The following is a 15,362-nucleotide window of genomic DNA, read 5'->3' as shown; positions in this document are numbered from 1 at the left end:
ATATGTTTTAATTGTTGAAATCGATTATTTATATCAAATATAGTGTTCATTTTATTTATTAAAAATTTTGTAAAATAAAATAATTTATCTTATTTTATTTTATTAAATAAAACTCATATATAATAAATAAGTATTTTTCGTATCTATTAATATTTATTCTATATGTGTAATTATTAATTATGCAACACTATATATAACTTAGCTAGCAATATGCGCGTATTCCTTTTGATTTTTTACTGTACAATCCTTTATTTAAATTTTGGTTAACAAAGATAAAATATCTGTTAATCTCAATAAAACTACAAGATTAAATTTGTACTAAAAATTTTATTTAAAATTTTTAAACCTTTTTCTACCTACAATATTTATACGTTATTTTGCTTTTCTCTTGTGCAAACATTTTATGTTATTGTACAGGAAAAGAATTGCCTCTCTTCTCTTTATTTGTCCACACACAGGGCTTATTGCTGATCGATTGATTCTTTCATACTGATCCTCACAGTTTATATCTCCTTAGCGCCATTGTTTCGCAGGTAACCGGAGAGCCAGAGCGGTCGACCCGTCGTGACCCAAACTTGTCATTAAACATAAATATTTTCAATTAACCCCATTAGCGATTCTCGTGACTCTTCCTGTAGCCTGGCGGCCCCGGATTGACCATTTTTGATCTCACCGTGCACGCTTTTTAACCTTCACACTCAGGGAGATGGCCTCCCTCTTGAGGTTTATGGCGGCCTAAGGTCGACGTTTTCACGTCTACCTTTGCACGCTTGGCTTGAACCACGACTAAACGCTGCTGCGTAGTCGAGTGTTTCTGTCAGCGAGAATTCGCGCGTTTTTTAGGGTAAACCCGCGCGTTTGAAGCCAATTCATCCGCAGATGCATACATGTCGGGACATTAATTTTCACTCCGGACCCCCCCGCTATGGCTCTTTTTTTGGACCTTCCTAGCCGCGTATATTCTCATCCTCATACAATTTCGCGCTTAATCTTACACATTCATCGGATTCAATCATCTTACAATGTTTTGATCACGTCAACGCACTCACATTGGACGCGGAAGCATTCACTCCATTCAGAGCTTCTCGGATAATTTGGAAACGGTGTTCCTTGGCGAGCTTCTTTTAGTTCACTTTGAACTAAACATAATCCGTACCACGATGCGAGTGAGTCAATCACACTCCACACTCTCTTACCTTTCCGCAACAAAAAGAACACACTTATACCTATCCACAACATTCTCCCCCTCAAATTAAACATATTTAATTTTTAATTCAAACAAATGCTTCTTTCTTCTTGGAGTTAATTGAACTAGGAGGCTTAGCACCTAATTTTTATATCAACCAAAAATAATAATAATTAATTTTTCTTTGCGAATAGCAAATTATCATCCGAGCTCCATTACTTTCCAGCTATGCTAGCCCCGTTGTTCACTTGAACCACTTAATCTAATTAATTTTCGCGCGGGTCGTGTGAATACGCCCGCCGAGGTGCGCACTTTCGCGATCCTAACTACGCCGTCCGCTCCAGGGAATACTTCCGTCACTGTCCCTGTTTTCCACAAATTTCGCGGCGCCTGCAGATCGACGATAAGGACCAGGTCTCCCTTCTCTAGAGAATTTTCTGTTTCATGCCACTTCGCACGCGGTATCAATCCGGGTAGATACTCACGCAGCCAACGCCGCCAGTACGCGTTGGCGAAGGATTGCGCGATTTGCCACTGTTTTCTCAGGCAGGTCGCTTGTAGATCATACTTCTTTATCTTTATCTCGCCGGATGATGCTCCTATGAGGAAGTGATTCGGGGTCAGCGCTTCCTCATCTCGCGGATCCAAGGACACGTCTGTCAGCGGTCGCGAATTGACCGAATGTTCAATCTCTACCAGTAACGTGCTTAAAACTTCCTCGCTGGGAACTTGTTTTCGCAGGGTTGCATTCAGGGCCACCTTTACCGACCGAATCAACCTCTCCCATGCTCCGCCCATATGGGGCGCGTCCGGTGGGTTAAATACCCATTTTATTTGTTTACTTAATGCATGGTCCACCAAGGCTTCGGTATCGATTGCCTTGGTCGCATCCCGAAGTTCTTTACTCGCACCCTTGAAGTTCGTACCGTTGTCGCTATAAACGACTAATGGCGTGCCTCTACGTGCTGCAAATCGTTGCAGAGCCATAATGGCAGAGCTCGCGCTCAGACTGTTGGCCAACTCTAAGTGAATCGCTCGCGTGGTAAGGCAAGTAAAAAGTACTCCCCAGCGTTTTTCTCTACGCCTTCCGATCTTAACTAACATCGGGCCAAAGTAATCAACGCCACAGTGTCTAAATGGTCTTTGTCCAAGCGCGACGCGTCCAGCTGGCAAAGCGGACATTGTCGGGTTCTGAGGTTTCGCCCGCCTCAGCCTACATATAATACACTTGCTTATTAACGAGCGTAGCACGCGTCTAAGACCGATTATGTAATACTTCTGCCGCATTTCATTGACGACCGTGTTATTGCTTCCATGATAATATCGTCGGTGGTAATTTTGTATCAGCAATCTAGTTGCGGCATGTTTGGCGTCTAAAATTATTGGTTGGTTGCAGAACTCCTCGTCTGCGAGTTTAATTACCCGTCCACTCGCTCTCAATATTCCAATTGCGTCTAGGAACGGTTTTAACGCTACAATTCGGCTTCCCTTGTTAACACTTTTTCCGGTCATTAATGCCTTCAGTTCATCCGCGAAAACGTCAGATTGTATCACGCGGTACCAATAGTTTTCCGCCTCGCTCACCGTCTCTACTGTAATCTGCGCTTGCGCTTTTCCCTTCCAACGATTAAACGCCGCTCTTACCCGTCGCGCAACTACAAGCAACCCTGGCCATCCCAGAAATTTCGCGACGAGCGGAATTTCGTACTCAGCACTGTGTATGACATACACTTGTGCTTTTCGTAACTCCATGCCGTCAATTGCTATCTTCTCCGCCTCGTCTATGGGTCTGTCCGTTGGCCAATTAGACTCCGCAAGTTGCAAAAACTCTGGGCCCACGAACCAACGTCCCGCAGGATCCAAGGCCTCGCTAGACCAGCGAGTCGCATCGTCGGCAGGATTCAATCTGGACGGGACCCATCGCCACTCTGAACTCAACGTCAGCTCGCCAATTTCGCCTAATCGATGAGCGACGAATACTTGGCGTATCCGCGGTTCCGACTTTATCCACCGAATGACTGTGATGGAATCGGACCATAAATATCGTCGGTTCACGTCGATCTTAAGCTCCTCCGTAACCGTTTTCGCTAACCTCGCCCCTAACAATGCAGCCTGTAGTTCCAATCGTGGCACGGATAACGGTTTTAAAGGTGCTACCCTCGTCTTCGCCATAACTAACGCCACCCGCGTCCCGCTTTCCGTTGCTACCCGCAAGTAAGCGACCGCTGCGTAGCCCTTCAGGCTTGCATCACAGAACACGTGTATCTGCGTATCGCCGTAATGAAATCCCGCCGGTACATAGCAACGCGGTACCCGACAATTCTTTATGTTCATTAGGCCTTTCAGCCACGACAACCAGCCTATCTGTTCGTCGTCCCTTAGTTGGTGGTCCCACCCTATACCGCTGCGCCATACTTCCTGCATTAATATTTTCGCATTGAGCGTAAATGGTGAGAGGAAGCCCAATGGATCGTACACCGACATAATTATCCGAAGAAATTCTCGCTTAGTTGGTTTAATCGTCCCCATTAGTATTTTCTTCGGAATTCTCGCCATTCCTACATTGAATTCTAGCTTATCGTTTTGCGTGTCCCATATAAGGCCTAATACTCTCTCTCCCCCTCGGTCACACAAGCGCATCCCCTTCTCATTACCCGGTCGTGGAATTTCCGGTATCGAACTCACTAGACCCACGACATTGCTAGCCCAGTCGTGCATTTCAAAATCCGCCTCAGAATTAATTCTAATTACGTCGCGAATAAGTCTCTTGGCCTCTTCACTAGTCCTCCGACTCGCTAAATAATCATCCATGTAGCTATCGTTGATGATACTTTTCACCGCATCAGGATACAACCCGGCATTCTCGCGGGCGTTTTTATTTTTTACGTATATCGCGGTACACGGCGACGACTTCGCCCCGAATATCAAACGCGTCATTTCGTAGGTTTCCGGGCTTCCTTGCCTATTCTTACCACGCCACAGAAACCTTTGCGCTCCACGATCCTCTTCTCTAATCTTTATCCGCAGGAACATGTCCTTTATATCCGCTTTAAACGCACATTCATGTAGTCTGAAACGCAACAATATACCTGGCAACGATTGTAACAAATCCGGCCCGGATTCGAGTTGGTCGTTTAAACTGACCCCCGTCGTCTTCGCGGCAGCATCGAACACGAGCCGAACTTTTCCCGGCTTAGTACTGCTTCGCACTCCAAAATGCGGCAAGTACCACGGTCGTGATGTAGTTACTTGGTCATTTACCTTCACCGCGTAACCATTTTCAATAAAGCGCTCCATCTCCGCGTGATATAATGACGCGTACTCCGGTTCGCGATCGAGTTTCCTTTCTAACGATATAAGCCTCTTTTGTGCGACGATTTTACCATTTACGTTCGGCGCGCACTTTTCGTTCCACAGTAGACCTGCTTCCCATGATTTTCCTACGCGACGGCTTGTCTCATCCAATAACCTTAGCGCGCGTTCGTGTTCATTAGCGTTTTTCATTTTTTCGCAAACTCCGAGACTGTCTATTTCAAAATATTGCCGAATCAATTGGTCCAGGTGTTCGTTGGGATCAAGCGCGATGTCCCCGTCTGGATCCCCTCGGTCCATCTGCTGCGTCCCGTACGTATTCAAAGTCGTTCCTGACGCTCCGCAGCCCGTCACAAGCCCATGCAACGCCCATCCCAAGGAACAGCGCGAAAGCGCGAGGCTCCTTCCTACCATCTCACGTAATTCTCGAGCAACTATCAAGTCCCAGTTGTCTTGTCCAATAAGTATCGTGGGCCGTGCATCGTGGTAGGATTTTATGTCTACATTTTCTACAGCCCTAACGTATCGCGCGATGTTTCCTGAAATGGACTGGACAGGAAGACTCAGCACATTTACCGCGACGGCTCTGTTTATTTTATACAAACTAAAGGCTCCTTCTATTTCAAATTCGACCCTCTCACAGTCGGGCATAATCTTCGCTCTAGGATCGATACTCTTTAAAGCTATTTTCATAGGCCTTCCTATTGCGCCTACGTCTCGAGATATCTTACGATCGATCAACGTTATTGTCGAGCCCTCGTCCAATAAGGCGAACGTGTTTACAGCATTTTTCGGCCCTACTATCCGAACGGGTAATATCTTTAGTAACACACGCGGTAACTCTAGTCAAATCTCTTCGGTCGCGTTGGCCACATTGACCTCTGTTCGCGATGTGTCTCGAGTGCGAGTCTCTCGGGTGGTCGGTTTGCTCGCCCTTCTCGCTGCTCTATAACAGGATCTCGGATCATGCAGAAGGCTGTGGTGGTTCCCTCTACAGACCGAACAGTTAGTGTCTCTGCAGTCTCCGCGGACATGTCCCTCACACAAACATTTGAAGCAAAGCTTATGTTTTTTCACTAAGAACCATCGCCGAGCCGCCCCCTCGCGCGCAAACCCTCTGCATTCCGCCGATCTATGGTTTGATCTATCGCAAAATACGCAGCTGGGGACTGACTTCCCGATGGAACTCTTACGGGCACTCGTTGCGCTGACTCCGAACACTTTCGCGCTTGAAGCAATCGGTTTTCTCGCTCCGCCACGGCCCTTCGAGACAATCGTCATTTGCGACGTTGACGTCGATCTAGGTTCTAGGCCAAATACACCTGCTGCCACAGCGAGCTCAGCTTCTTTGTACACAAAATCCGACAATTTTTCGAGTTCTGTTTTCTCCTGGGGTGCTTCTGCCGAATATTTGTGATACGCGTATCTAAGAGCGGATGGTAATTTACTTCCCACATTTTGTATCAAATCGGGGCTATGTAGATACCCTATAAGTTTGAGAGATCGGAAAGCTGTGACGGCACCTCGGAGTTTCGTTGCGAACTGTGCTATATTTATTTTACCAGTGTCTAGTTCCGGTAATTCCCTGATATCTGCGATGATTTTTCGCGCTATTATGTTCTTATTTCCGAAATTCAGCTCAAGGGTACGCATAATAGTCGCTGCGTCTTGACCCGTCGCCAGCAACGTGCTTACTGCATCCCTTGCTTCACCTTTTAGTGCCGCAAAAAGCCTCACAATATTTTCGCGGTCTGTATACGCCCCCATTTCCGAAGTTAAATCGTATGTTTCTTTGAAGTGGAGCCATTCTAACGGGTCCCCTGCGAATTTAGGCAACGAACCTGCTAATGTCAGGCGGTTCGCGACTCGCGAGCCCTCTCCGACTACAGATGCATCGCGTATTACACGCAAAGTGGACTCTATCGCATCCACCAAACGCGCGGTTGGGTCGATCGCGGGTCGCGGTTGTTCATTATTACGTTCTCCTGGAAGAGCCGTACTATTTACCCACTCCTGGAATCTGTCACCAGCGACTGCTGCTCTAGGTTCCTCATCCATGTAGGCACGCATGTTGTTTCCGGCAACCAAGGATCTCGAGGACGTGTCTGTAACGGGGGCCGCCATCTGCACTACGCTGGATTGTCGTTGCTCCTCTTCGGTATCTCTTGACTGCGACCTCCTCCTTTCCGACGATGGACGTCTCCTCAGACCCATTTGAATACCGGAGGGACCTGCACGTTCTTCACCGGATTGCTCGCCGGAGGTCCTCGCCATTTCTTCTCCGCTCAAATTTCGTGACCTCTTTGCCTGTCCACGAGTTGCTGCCGCTGGTCCTGGCGCGGCTCTCTTCTTGCTTCCCCGAGCCATGGAGCAACAAATCTTCCCAAACCGCACTCGCGAGAAACCCGCTCACTGAATATCGGACACCTTTCCTATTCTCAACCGGCGAAAGTCCCGGGTTTCGGCACCAAAAATGTACAGGAAAAGAATTGCCTCTCTTCTCTTTATTTGTCCACACACAGGGCTTATTGCTGATCGATTGATTCTTTCATACTGATCCTCACAGTTTATATCTCCTTAGCGCCATTGTTTCGCAGGTAACCGGAGAGCCAGAGCGGTCGACCCGTCGTGACCCAAACTTGTCATTAAACATAAATATTTTCAATTAACCCCATTAGCGATTCTCGTGACTCTTCCTGTAGCCTGGCGGCCCCGGATTGACCATTTTTGATCTCACCGTGCACGCTTTTTAACCTTCACACTCAGGGAGATGGCCTCCCTCTTGAGGTTTATGGCGGCCTAAGGTCGACGTTTTCACGTCTACCTTTGCACGCTTGGCTTGAACCACGACTAAACGCTGCTGCGTAGTCGAGTGTTTCTGTCAGCGAGAATTCGCGCGTTTTTTAGGGTAAACCCGCGCGTTTGAAGCCAATTCATCCGCAGATGCATACATGTCGGGACATTAATTTTCACTCCGGACCCCCCCGCTATGGCTCTTTTTTTGGACCTTCCTAGCCGCGTATATTCTCATCCTCATACAATTTCGCGCTTAATCTTACACATTCATCGGATTCAATCATCTTACAATGTTTTGATCACGTCAACGCACTCACATTGGACGCGGAAGCATTCACTCCATTCAGAGCTTCTCGGATAATTTGGAAACGGTGTTCCTTGGCGAGCTTCTTTTAGTTCACTTTGAACTAAACATAATCCGTACCACGATGCGAGTGAGTCAATCACACTCCACACTCTCTTACCTTTCCGCAACAAAAAGAACACACTTATACCTATCCACAACAGTTATCTCGCTTTATCTGAATAATGGAAGTATACGAACCACGGAAACATTTTATGTATGAACTTGATCTTCAAACACAGAACTGTCTAAATGTAGACAAATTCTATATTCTACTGTATTAACTTTTATTCATTTTTATAAAAATGAATTGAACTGATTTGTTCTCTTTAATAATCCAAATTCAAATCCCACAATATCTGTAAAGCAATCGTGTTGGACTTCTAGGACACCTGAGTGTAAATCAAGCCTGTTTATTGTGACTTTTCGAGATTTCTTGGTCGGTATCTACTGTTACAGTTTTCTTTACAGAAATAATATTACCTACAGACATGTAGCTGCCTAATGAATGCGAGATGGGGCCACATTGTGATTCTCCCTCTACTATACATACTACTGTAAGAGCCATATGCACGTGAATTCGGCCCTTCGGATCACTTCGGATAGCTTCGGAAAGACGAGAAAGAAGGTAAATGACAAATCTTACTCTCGCGTTTCTAAAATGCTATTATGGTTTAGTCTTTGGTCTAAGTCACCCGCAAGCGGCAATGAGCGGCACGAGTCACTCGCGAAATATTTCGAGTGTAAGCTCTGGTTTGATCTGCAAAAGTAAGTCAGTTTAATAAAAATTACTTTTCAAGTTTATATAACTTGAATGTAAAAGATGATATACTTACAAGTTTTACATATTCTACGTTCTTGATACCAGCCTTTAAAAACAATTAAAGCAAGTTCATGATGGTATCATTTTCATCGGGAGAGCACAAGAAATCGGTTGGTACTATTTGCGTGAAAATCCGTTTGTAAATAAGAAACTTCAATTTTTGCTACTCTGAATCCCTAACTCTATCTTTATCTTTTATGGCCTCCTTGTTTTCGGGCATCGAGCTTGAACACGATGGTTTCAAGAATTGATTTCTACGCGACATATATTGGCTACAGCTGCTGTTGCTGAAAAAATACAGCTACTGTATTTACCTCTTAATGCCATACAACTTTTGTCTAAAACAATTTTTTTTTGTATTTTTAATACTTAGAAAATTAATCGCGTGTAGTCGAGGGACGGAAAGGTAAGGGGTGTTGCGTGGCCTTCAGGGATTTTTATTTGGACCCGGGAAGAATTCGTGCCCGTGGAGCGCTAAAGCACTCTGCTCGTAAAGAAATGAAACAAATTTAAACTCAAACTAAACTGTTGTATTTGAACCAAGGGAAAACACGTGTTATCAGTTCACAGGACTGGGACGAAGAGAGCGTACCAAAATGGTTTCTCGCTAAATTTTTATACATGTTTTGTTAATTTTTGGTATCTTAGTAACAAGGAACCAATTACATAATTATATTATAATTAATAAACTCCAATTCGTTAAAACTATCGTCAGCATTTATCGATTTCTAGCTTTCGAGTCTTTTACATCTTGGCGCTGGAGATAATTCCTTAGAGAAGGGGAAAAAGGTGAGATTTGAATGTTTAAATAAGTGTTTCTAAGGAGATATTGATTTATTCTTTACTCTGAAATATTCTGTAGAGTAATGTTTATAACTGGTTTCAAGCATATAAACTTATTCCAACTTCACTTTTGACGCCTTCTCTATTACATTCAATTTGAACTTCGCGCCTTGAAGTTAGTGTCACACGTTGTCACACAACAGGGGTATGGATGGCAACCCTAATCTGGACTATTATCAACGGTGGTCCTAGTTTTAGGAATATTCAAATATTTTTTTCTCGGGCTAGCTTTCATCGGGGCGGGTGTAAAAGTAGAGTAAGAAATATTGAGTGCAAGTGAGGCACGGATACCCAACAAGGGGTAGTGAAGTCATTGGGACTTGTTATGGGCTAGGGGAGACTGGGGTCAAAAGTAACACGGGGCAATTGTAACATGTTAAATAATTTAAAATCTATCGTACTGATTATCACAAATTTTGGATATATGATGCAAAACTACAATTTAAGTATACATATCCATATCCTAACGAAACAAATACTCAGTAAACAAAAATATTCAACGAAATGACTTTTCGACATGTCAAAGTACCATTCGTTTAATATGTTAAAATTGTGACAGAATTGCAGGTAAATACTTTTTTCTGTTTTTAATTTTCAATCTGAATCTTTTAAGGGAAATACTGATCGTTAATTAAAACTTTTAAGTTTTAACAGGAATAGAAATGTGGTCAAATCGTGTATATTTAGGTCATACTATTAATGAATGTCAAAAACGGGAGTATAATAATAGTCCAAGATATTCTCAAAATAATTCGCAGAGTACTAATACTCCATTATCACAGGGTACAAGTTATCAGATAAGAAATTATTCGAGTCCAAATTCTCATAAAAATTCAGGAAATTGTAGTAAACAATTACCACCACAAAAAGAATCTTTAAATTCAAGTCAGCTTCCGGTGACTGCCGCGCCGAGGGCTATTCAACAAATTCAGGCCGAACAAACAACTCTTGAAATATCGGAAACACGTAATAAAATGATTAATTTACTATTAGATACAAGCGCTAATATTTCTATAATTAAAGTATTCGAATTGAAAGGTGACACACCGTGTTAGAAGGATTTAAAGTTAAAAATAAAAGGCTTATCTTCTAAAGTGTTTGAATCTGTAGGATACTGTTGTCTGAATATAGTTTTAGATCATAATTTACACACTGCCGTTTTCCATGTCCTAAAAGATACTTTTCTAATTCCTTTCCCTGGAATTTTAGGTAATGAGACGTTGTAGTAAAGTTACAATTACAAATTGACGGTAAAAGCAACCTTTTATGCTTTCCACAAGATTACATTCCGTTAAAATATACTGAGAAACGTTTATTGCAAAATCGGTCTAACTTAAAGGATTCTAGGAAGTTTACAAATCGAGACAAGTAACTATCAATAATGAAATTTCTAATTACAATTTCACTCGTTTTTTATGTTTTCAAAATCATTTGAGCTCGAATAATTCTAATAAGATTTCAAATTAAGGCAAAATAATTAACAATGAAAATTTTCATTCGATTTCTAAATTTAATTTTAATTCGAATTCCACTGATTCTTTACTTGTACCTGTAAGAAGCGAAATACAATTGATAAGTGTCAGTGTTGTTAATCCAGAAATTGGTGAGGTATAGTTGATAAACGACTATTAAGTGTGGGAATTTATTTAAGTGATAGTATATTTAAGTTAATGACAAATATAAAGCTATTACATTTATGGTAAATATTTTTGATGAAGATAAGACAATTGATAAACTAAGTATAAAATTAAAACCCCTTAGAAATATACAAGTACTAAAGTTAGATAGCCATAGTACTGTGAATATTACTCCATTTATCGATTTTCGATTTGAACGTTTACAAAAGCTACATAAAAATCTTCGTCTAAAACATTTAAATAAGAAGGAAAGGAACTTAGTTAAAGAAATATGTAATCAGTTTAATCATATATTTTATTTAGAAAGGGATAGTTTAAATTGTACAGATACAGTAACTTATAAAATTACAAACTACTACTGATTTTCCAATTGCTGCAAACACGTATCGTTATCCCGAAGCACATAAGCAAGAAGTAAATAGTCACATTGAAAAAATGTTAGAGGACAACATAATTAAACCATCGATTTGTCCGTGGAACGCGCCTATATGGATGATTTCTAAGAAGAAGGACGCATATGGCAAAGTTAAGTGGAGGATCGTAAGGGACTACAGAAAGTTGAATAACGCACTAAAGGAGTTTTCCCTCTTTCACATATTTCAGATATCTTCGATCAGCTGGGAAATTCTAAACATTTCACTACTTTAGATCTTGCATCTAGTTTCCACTAAATCAAAATGCATGATGATATAGAAAAAAACAGCTCTTTCCACTTCGACAGGTCACTTTCAGTTTACTTGTATGTCGTTTGGGTTAAAAAATGCTCCTACTACTTTTCAAAGATTAATGATTGCTATGTCAGCTGGATTACATGGATTACGTTATTTCGTATATTTAGATGATATTATTATTTATGCAGACTCGTTGAAAACTCATTCTGAGAAATTAAAAGAAATATTTCCAAAACTATCTGATCATAATTTAAAGATTTAACCCGATAAGTGTGAAGTTTTACGTCTAGAAGTAATGTATCTTGATCACCTTATCTCTGAAGCAGGAGTTAAACTAGATCCTGGTAAGGTTAAAATTGTTACGAATTACCCAATTCCAAAATCAGTAGAACTAAAATCATTTTTATGATTAGCCAGTTATTACCGGAAATTTATTGAAAATTTTAGTAAGATTACGAAACCTTTAATTTCATTATTGAAAAAGGATGTACCATACTTGTGGACAAGTGAACAACGAAATTCGTTTGAATGGATAAGGTCTAAGTTTATTTCTCATCCGATTTTACTGTAGCCAGATTTATCTAAAAAATTTATTTAGCAACTGATGCTAATATAATAGTATGTTATAGGAGCGGTATTATCACAACAACATGATAAACAGGATTTACCGATAGCTTATTCTTGCAGAGCTTTGAATAGAACTAAATCAAATTATTCGACTATTGAAATTGTTGGCAATAGTTTGGGCTGTTAGGCATTTTCGTTCGTATCTTTTAGGAAGAAGATTCTGTACAATTACAGATCATCGTCCTTTGACGTGGTTATTTAGTTTAAGAGATCCAAGATCTCAGTTGTTACGTTGGTGTTTTAAATTTTAAATTAGAAGAGTATGATTATAAAATAGAGTATAAACCTGATAGAATGAATTCAAATGCTGATGCTCTTAGCTGTATAAATATTGGTCGAGATTTTACAATACACGAAATAAATGTAGACACTATATCTTATTCAGACTTCCTAAATAAATTGCAGTCTACAATATTAACATATGATAAAATTGAAGAGCATATAAGTTCTTTATTTTCCTCAGTAGATAATTATGCTATATGTATCTTTAAAGATTTGGGTATAAACAATAGCATATTAGTAGAATTTAAGACTCGCTTTGATCATAGTGATTAATTAGGAAATCAAAATCAACAATTATATAAAGTTTTACCTATTCAGAAGAAAAATAAGAATGTGTATCTTATTATCAAGGAGAATTGTTGAAATCAAGCTAATTATGAAGATTTGTTCAAGATAATACCTTTTGCAACACAATAATCAGAAATCTGTTAGTATTCCGCGATTAGGTACCCAGTTTGATAAATTCCGCTGAGAAAAAGTAAAAGCAATGGTCAGATATACATTTGATAAAACTGACATCACCATAAAAATATATTTCGGAAGTATTTTAGAGCCAGATATAAACCAAATGCATGAAATTATCAAGAAGAACATATGACCGCATTAAACAAAATTATAAATGGACTTCGATGAAAGCCGATATAGCTGAGTATATAAAGAATTGTCAGTCTTGCCAAACAAACAAGCTAGTTCATAAGAAAAATCGTAAACTGATGCAAATTATTACAACATCTAGAAAAGTCTTTGAAAGAATTGCATTAGACATTCTTGAACCGCTGCCTATTGCAGAAAATGGAAATAAGTACATTTTAACATTTCAGGACGATCTCACTAAATATTCTGAGGCATGTGCTGTTCCTAATCATGAAACACGTACTATTTCAGAAATGTTAACATCTAAATTTATTTATACTTTTGATATTCCTGATTCAATATTAACCGATCAAGGTAGAAACTTCATATCTAATTTATTAAAAAACGTTACTAAATTATTCCAAATTAAACAAATTCAAACCATAGCGTATCACCCTCAAACTACGTCATATCACACTTGCTGATTATTGGAAGCACTATATAAATCCTGATCAAAGTAATTGGGATGAGTGGTTAGATTATGCTATTTTCGTATAATATCACTACACATTCAACTACTAATTTTCCTCCGTATGAATTAGTTTTCGGTCACAAACCTAATTTACCTCGCTCAATTATTAAAAAACCTGAATTTAGATATACTTACGATGATTATCTTGATAATCTACAGTTGAAATTCCAAAAATCACGTGAAATTGCAAGGGATAATATAATATATTCCAAGGAAAACAATAAAGAATATTTTGACAAAAAAAGTAGGGATGTTCAATTTAAAGTCGGAGATCAGGTTTATTTAAAGAGAGAACAAATAGGAAAAAAAATCTGAAAAATTGAGACTAAATCATTCTGAACCTTATAAAGTGATTAAAATAAATTCTCCTGTAAATGTTACAATTTAAGTAAATCGTAAAGATATTGTAGTTCATACTGTTCATACTGATTTGAAACATGCTTATCTCGGGACAAACATAGGAAATTAAGTAGTATTAATAAATTGTGCAGGTTCGTCATCATGATCAATGCTGAATATTATGAAACTACATCATTCCAGCTTTCACCCGATATATACTGTGATAATATACAAAAGCTTAAATTTTATGACACTACTTGAAAACTTGTAATGTATGTGAATATTTCGTATGTAACTAGTAAAATAGAATTCATTGATCTGTTACTTTCGGAAACACAAAATTATTGTCTTACAGATGTTTCGTTTAGTCACTTATCATTTTATAGTGTTACTAAGGAGGTTTTACAAAATTTAGCGTCAAAAATTAGAATTAAAACTCAAAATCTGAAAAATTTAGTAAATCATAATCGTGTGAAGCGTAGGTTGTTTAATTTAATTATTACTTTCTTTAGAACGATGGCAGGAACATTAGACAGTAATAATGATGAATGTTATAATTACATTATTAACAATCTCCAAGGAAATAAGGAGGAATTAACTGCACTTTTTAAAAATCAAATCCAAATAGTTCAGACAACTATTGCCAATTTTAATAACACTACTACGAATTTATATGAAGCGACACGAACTTTCAACAATAATTTTAAGTTATTGGCAAATTACACAGTTAACCTAAATAAGAGAATAGATCAATTTAAAATTATCTTTAATCTAAAGGAGGGATATGTAATATATGAACTATTTCCTTATTTATATTTTCACTTCTATTTTACTAATGTAAGTATTGTTAAGAACGTCTGAAAGTCCCTCAATGGGATCAGTCTACGTGACCTAACATTGATGTAAACCGGGCCCTTTTCCCCCACCAACCCTAGACACTTACAGGTTTTCTCCTTTTCATCAAGTTTCTAAGAGCAGACGTATTCAAACAGCCGGACAAGCAACTGTTAAGTTAATAAAGTTATTTTGTTAACCACTTTGTGAATTAGTAATTCTCTGAAGTCCCAGAGTACATTATAACATTTAAACTGGACATACTTGTATTAAAACACTCATTGTAAACAGTAAAAAGATATATTTTATTTATTTGATCCACATAATTTTTTGCATAACAAGCGATAAAATAAGTAATGTTCAAATTCGATGGTCTTAACTGTGAAATAAATAATTGGTCACACAATATTGAAGAGAATACTGTCTAATGAACAAGTATAATTTAAACATGACTAACCTTTGAGAAGTATTAGAATCAAATATAATATAAGTAAAGGATAATTGCAACATTAATTTAAATAAATATACTAAAAATATTACTGAATTTATTAAATAATTCATGAA

The 15,362-nt window shown here is 39.2% G+C and overlaps 1 protein-coding gene across 1 annotated transcript; it reads right to left on the bottom strand.

Annotated features, from left to right (window-relative positions):
• Nucleotides 1-1,417: 1,417 nt before the first annotated feature.
• Nucleotides 1,418-6,865, bottom strand: LOC143186698 (uncharacterized). Its single transcript, XM_076390407.1, has 2 exons — nucleotides 5,692-6,865; nucleotides 1,418-5,298 (listed from the first exon to the last, which is right to left on the bottom strand). The coding sequence occupies exons 1-2, from the start codon at nucleotides 6,863-6,865 to the stop codon at nucleotides 1,418-1,420; spliced, it is 5,055 nt and encodes a 1,684-aa protein (XP_076246522.1).
• Between the last annotated feature and the right edge of the window lie 8,497 nt (nucleotides 6,866-15,362).

Source organism: Calliopsis andreniformis, unplaced genomic scaffold, assembly GCF_051401765.1.
Source record: "Calliopsis andreniformis isolate RMS-2024a unplaced genomic scaffold, iyCalAndr_principal scaffold0022, whole genome shotgun sequence".
Taxonomy (NCBI): Eukaryota; Metazoa; Arthropoda; class Insecta; order Hymenoptera; family Andrenidae; genus Calliopsis; species Calliopsis andreniformis.
The sequence above is the reverse complement of the archived record's forward strand: the minus strand, read 5'-3'. Positions and strand labels throughout refer to the sequence as shown.

Bases quoted from the DNA above. Each gene is read 5' to 3' on its own strand.
- LOC143186698 (XM_076390407.1), bottom strand. From the start codon at position 6,865: ATGGCTCGGGGAAGCAAGAAGAGAGCCGCGCCAGGACCAGCGGCAGCA. The intron at 5,299-5,691 runs GTAAGAGTTCCA...CCGTTCGGATAG, and splicing joins AGTCAGCGCAACGAGTGCCC to TAGGGCCGAAAAATGCTGTA.